Genomic DNA, 6,514 nt, shown 5'->3' on the forward strand with positions numbered 1-6,514 from the left:
GTCGCGGAGTCCCTCGACTCGGTGGCCGTTGATGGTCACCTGCTGTCGGTACTTTTCTGTGTTGGCGGGCAAGGGTGTCCCGGGGACCATTTCTCGATCACCAAGGGAGACCAGGGCCATGGCCGCCGGTTCCCATTCCTCGGAGTCTTCCATCTCTTCCCCCAGAGCCACGGAGGCCATCTGCCGGGCCGTGGGGTTGGTCGTTGTGGTTCGCTGATACTGGGGACACTGTGGGTCATTGGCGTAGTGCCCGGGCTGTTGGCAGCGGAAGCAGGTGATCCTAGCTCGTGGACCTGGTCGTCCTGGGGCTCCGGTGCTTGCTGGGGACGATGCCGAACCCGCCGCTGGTGGGCTGCTGGGGGGGCTGGTGAAGGACCCCCCGGGGAAGTCTCTTGGCCGGCCGTGGTTCCCTCCGCCCCTCTGGTGGGGGGGGCCTTGATTGTGGCGGCCGTAGTCCCCCACGGGGCCCCGGGTGGCCCGGGTGTTCACCCAACGATCAGCCTCAGCGGCCAGCTTCCGAGGGTCGGTGAGTTTACTGTCCAGGAGATGCTGGCGCAGTTCTATAAAGCAATTGGCCGCTAAATGTTCCCAGGCAATCAGATCGAACAGTTCTTCGAAGGTGGAGACCTTGCTGCCCTTGATCCACCCGTCCAAGGCTCGGCTGTAAAAGTTCACGTATTCTACCCACGTGGTGCCCGGTATTTTCTTGCAATCTCGGAATCGTTGTCGGTACATTTCGGGGGTGAGTCCGTACCGGCCCACGAGGGCTTCCTTCATGTGGCTGTAGGAGTTCATGACCGCGGAGGGCAGATCTAGCAGAGTGTCTCTTCCTTCGCTTAAGAACCGGCCCCATAGGCCAGCCCCCCAATCCTTCTGCGGGACTCGGTGAGAGGTCATGGCGACTTCGTAGGCCTTAAACCACTGCTGGATATCGTCGTTCTTGTAATACTCTTTTACCACATCCTTGGGGATGTGAACTTTGGTTTCCCCGGTGGGAGCGGACGGTGGATTCCCGGGCGGCTGTGACTTTTCGTTTCTAGCCCGCCACTCAATCTCCTTCAGGCCGCGCTCATGTTCTAGCTGGAGTTTCTTTTCGTCGTGCTCCCTTTGGAGTCTCTTCTCTTCGAGTTCCCCTTGTAGCCGTAACTGCTCGACGGCCAACTTCTTCTCTGCCGGTTTTATTTCTCCCTCGATTTTTAGTTTTGCCAGTTCAAGTTCGTGGTTGCGGCTTCTCTCTCGGTCCGCTAGTTCCTCGGGGGACAGGTTCCCCTCTGGCCCGTTGTTTCTCGCCGGGATGCTTGGTGGTTCATGGGTAGAGTTTCCTTCCATTTGGGTAGGGGGCGCCCCCGTCTCGACCCAGGTTTTCAGTACTTTCTGGAAGTCTTCTTTTGTGCTTAGTCTGGTGGTAGCGATGCCAAGGTCTTTGCAAAACTGTTTTAATTCTCTATGCGTGTAATAGTCCAATTGATCCTCTCGGAACGGTGAGCTTATTTCGGTACCTGCGGCACCCAGGGAGGTTTCTCCTTCCATCTCTGTTTGGTAGTGCGTCAGTCGTTCACTGCACGCTCTCTTTCGGTGTCGGCTCGGATCCCGTCGTCTGCCACCAAATGTTGGAAAGGCGTTCGCCGGAGGGGGGTTCGATACACGTCTTGCCCACCCCTGCGACCCACCTCTCCCAAGTAGGCCGAGCCAGGCGCGCACACCCTGAGATACACTACGAACAGAGTAACACCACACGTATTCTTTGTAGGACGACAGGTTCTTTTATCGATGATTTCAAGGGATCTTTATGATCCAAGATGCAAGCAGTACAGCAGTGGCACAACGTACCACAAATCGGTCGTGGGGAATGGGGGTAGCGGGACAGTCTTTCAAGATAGTGTCTCTGCGAAATACCCTGCGGAAAGCTCACAATCCTCGAGCTGGAGGGTGTCGTGTCTCTGGGCGATCTCTTACCGAGTCGTCCTCAAGGGGAGCGCCGCGAGTCTCTCAGCAGGCACGAGTGGTCGAAGTTCGGGAGCCGCGATTCCGTCAGCAGGGCTCAGTTGGTTCAATAGCTGGGGGCCGCGAGTCACTCAGCAGGCCTAGGTGGTTCAGTGTTCGGGAGCCGCGACCTCGTCCGCAGGGCTCAGATGGTTCAATAGCAAGAGGCCGCGAGTCACTCAGCAGGCCCAGGTGACTTCAGCATTCAGGAGCCGCGACAGCGTCTGCAGGCTCGGATGGTTCCAGGTCTTCTCTGCCCTCATCTCTCTGGCACCCCTTGTTATACTCCGCTGGCTCTTTGAAGTCCGGAGTGCTCGCAGAGAGGGGCCTGGGGTGACGGAGGGGGTTCAGCGGGATTTCCTGCCGCTCACTTCTTTGGTCTTTTCAGGTGGGTCTGGGAGGGACCCCAGACGCTCGGCAGGGGAGGCGCCTGCTCCCCAGGGGCCTGGTGGCCGATTGAGTCCTCCCGGGGAAGGCGTCCCGAGGTGTGACTGGGCTGGCGCCTCTGGGTCTGGCTCGAGGGTTCCCGCTCCCTCGGTTGGACATGCGTGGTAGGTGTTGAGTCTTGTCAGGCCTCTGGCCGGCCCACGGATCGGGGTGGCTGGGGCGGCCGGAGTCGGAGATGTCGTGTCTTGAGGGTGGTTGCAGGTTGGCGGGATGATGGAGAGGGCAACGCCGCGAGGCCGGTCTCACAGCTGTCCATAGGCCAAATGCATGGAGCTCAAACGTTCACCGCCCAGATATGCTCTGAAGCTCAACATATACTACAGAGAGTAGATTCAATAACAGTAGTACAAACGTAGACTCTTACCCAACCCTTGAATTCATTGCCAGCAACTAGGGCTCACTCTACTAGTGTTACTGCCAGCAATCGTACCAGGGTTACCAATAACACTGATGCTGATCCTAGTGTAAATAGTAGATGTTATAGTGAATACAAATTCTAGTAACATTTGAGATGCCTGTATTTCTACTGAACAGAAGCACGCTCACCAAGAATACGAGGTGGCAGGAAAATAATATCTCGGAGCTGGTGAGTGAGGCAGGAGTAACAGGTATATCAGTCTTTGGGGGTTGGGCAGGATTTACAGATTTGTGAACTTGTTGCTAAGGTAATCCACCACAATATTGAATGTTAAGTATTATGCTGCCATCATATAGTGTCTTGAAGATCAACTACTATAATAACATGAAGGTAACTATGCATAAGTAAGTACAGATTTGCTAGTCTTAATTCCACATCAAAGTATCTATATATCTTCAAGGTATGAGGATGTGATGTTGAGCATAGTAAACCTATAATTATCTATGTTTACTTACCTTCTTGATATTATGGTAGTCAATATTCTGGAAATTATATAAGGGATATTGTGACATGCATCTATTGCAGAGGAGTTGTATGTAAGAATATTGTGAGCGATAATATTGTGTTCTAAATATTGTTTAGTAAAATATAGTCTCAATGGGTGTAGACAATTTTTAGGACACAGTATTTTTGTCAGATGACATTAAAACAATTATATTCTGGTACCATATCTGCTGAGGGTATGTGGAATATGCTGCCTTTTCATATCACAACTATCCGCCCTCTGCCGCAGCCATACTGATAATGCTCTGGAACGGTGACACAGATATATTTACATTCAACACATTCTCAGTTTCAAAATGTTACTTCCTGTCCCATACTAAGTAGGCTCAACAACATTTTGATGCTGGGATTTAGTTTTATAAAGGATCTGGTACACACTATTTTTGTTTGAAGCTACCCACTGGCATTTTGTCATATTGCAAACAATTGTAAAACATAACTTGAGATATCTATCATTTCAGGGAGTGGTACTATGCACGGAACCCATTTTTAAACCAGGCCTTAAGCTCAAACATCATTTCACAACTCTATGAACTGAATGGGATCACCTTCACCCTGGCGCTGAAGAGAGGTGATCTTGATGCTGCATGGCCAGTGGTACCAGGGTAAGTAGTTAGTCACTGCACTGAAAGAACACTCGGTTGAATATTAGGAAATACATCTTGGATTACAAAGTGTGCGTTTGACATATTTTCTGCAGTGTTGGATCTAGTAAGAAAGTAAGCAACATTATCTTACCTCGCATTTGAGATCAAGTAATAATCCCACTAAAAGAGGGGGTCAGAAAAATAGGTGCAATGCATAATCCACTGTACCTTAAAATACTTTGCTAAATTGTTTTGATTTTTTTTACACCCTGTGTTATAGTAACCCTAATACCTCAACATTCTTGTCCCTTATGGCTCTACAGAAAATAATTGAATGGAGCTGTCCAAATTATTGTTGGAATTTATTGCTAATAAAATAAGGATATTATTGCTTTCAAGATAGATCAGTGAGTGGGCTGGTGAAACTTTCAAATGGTTCAAAGTCAGAATTTCATCATTTAGAAGTCAGTAACTTGATAACATGTGCTAGTTTTATCCAGTTCAAAATGTTATTTGGAGTGTTTAGAAACAACATAAGTGTAGTATGAAACACTTCATAAAACAGACATGTTTACGATTATTGGCAAAATTCTTGATCATGTTCTGAGTGATACTAGATATTAGAGATAACAAAAGAATAAAAATCCACTGAAATTATATGAAACACTCTATTGTCCTTACATAGCTCAGTATACGGAAGCCTCTCCACCCAACATCAGACACAATTCTCAAAAATAGCTTGATGTTCCATATTTGAGACCAGTTCTTTTAAAACATTACTAAAAATGTGACAAGTCTATATGGTTTTCAACTCCTCCAGATCATCACAGGTTTAACAATCAAGGATGCTACTATTTGATGATGTATTCATTCATCTAAGCTAGCTTCTTCACGTCAGTCTCTGATCACATTAAAACTGTAATTGAGTTCAGCACTGAGCTATCCCAGTTTCAGAGGTATATCACAGGAGGAACAGGAACAAACATGTACTTGACCAGTAGTATGCTTTAAACTATTACATAATTTGAATTTTTTTCTAAAATTATGTCTCCATTAAATGTATGGTGATGTATGAATGTTCTTCATTAACATGTTTCACACATATAGTGATCTATGATAGGTTTTTTGGCTGGATAATGTTTTTCTTACTTATGAAGAATCCCTGAAATATGCATCTGTAATATGGTACTGACTTTTTTCAGATGACAAGGCAGTTGTCATCATGTCTTGGAGCACCACCAAGAAGACGATGAGTTGGCTATTAGACTGGTTCTTGCAAAAAGATGAGGAGCTTCAGAAATGTGGCAGAGAGTTCATTATATCATGAGAATCCCAACATAAATAACAACCGGGACCTATAGAACAACTTTAAAAATAAAATTAACTAAAGTAGTTAAGAACGTTAGTAACGAAGTTGAACACTGATTTGAAGGTGATTGGGACGACAGTGATTTATTTTAAAAGAATGAATTCACCAAAGAAGCAGAAATCCCTTCCTAACATTTTTAGTTAAGAGCTACAAAGCAAAATTGTGGCACTGAAATAATTATTCATAAAGTTAGCAATCTGGGTGTGAAATTGCTGGCAAATAAAACATAGCAGGGAACAATATCAGCAACATTAAAGCCTTATTACAGCAAATGTATTATCAAACAACGAGGACATTTTGGAAGCCTTTAGATACTCTCAGTATATTCAGATAAGGAGCAGTATCTTGGTTATTGAATTAGCTTCAGCTTTTGAACTTCTGCAGAGCGTTTGCACAAGAGCTGAACTTATTTATAACTCCTCATAAAAATGTCACTTACAAAAAATGATATCTTTTAATTTGGATAAGTTGCAGACAAGTTCAAGCTTACAAATTGTAATTTTAGATTTTTAAAGGACCTTCTGCCAGACTTTGATACCAATATCTTATTAACTTCACTTTCAACTGTCACCATATCCAGAAAAGCAAGCTGTTGCAGTTTGCCTCATGACCAGGACATGGGTGCAAGTTCAAAAACCTTTATTCAAATTCAACAACAGAACCCAAATCAAAGGTAAAATCTCAGACCAGATTGAACCTGGGAATCCTAGAACACAGAGCTGTGTTCCAGGATTATACAGATTAAGGCATAACACATTCTTTTCCTTCACAATGCAGAAGACAGATACACAAAACAACAAATTGAAAAACAAACTAACAAAATGTGTGCTAATGGGACAAGAAATGGGTGAATAGGAATAACTAGAGAAATCAACGCGTTGGTAAAGGACATCATATAAACTTCTAACCACGCAGGCATACAATGATGTTGACACACCAATGACCCTGCATACACCAGAGAACAAACCAGAATTACCCACTCCTACCTGAAGCTCTCTAGGAATTATCGCATTCACTGAAGTTGCTCCAATGTCACATTAATGAACTCGAATCAAATCTTCATTTGTCATCAACATCGGACCACTACAACCATCTTCACCACCAACCACCATTGGGCGCTCTCCATACCTCAGATACACCGGCTTCATCTTCCTCTTCTGACCATTATCCAAAATCAGGAAATCCTTCCTCACAGCTTTCAATTCG

At 45.7% G+C, this 6,514-nt stretch overlaps 1 protein-coding gene across 4 annotated transcripts in view; it reads left to right on the top strand.

Annotated features, from left to right (window-relative positions):
* Nucleotides 1-6,514, top strand: part of LOC146859332 (uncharacterized) — a 497,958-nt gene that overhangs the window by 409,298 nt on the left and 82,146 nt on the right. For all 4 annotated transcript variants that reach the window (XM_085650008.1, XM_085650007.1, XM_085650010.1 and 1 more), the window contains one exon: nt 3,814-3,957. In XM_085650008.1, coding sequence (XP_085506134.1) covers nt 3,814-3,957 — 144 coding nt within the window. The remainder of the gene's footprint in view (nt 1-3,813; nt 3,958-6,514) is intronic.

Source organism: Triturus cristatus, chromosome 3_2 (genome assembly GCF_964204655.1).
Source record: "Triturus cristatus chromosome 3_2, aTriCri1.1, whole genome shotgun sequence".
Lineage (NCBI taxonomy): Eukaryota > Metazoa > Chordata > Amphibia > Caudata > Salamandridae > Triturus > Triturus cristatus.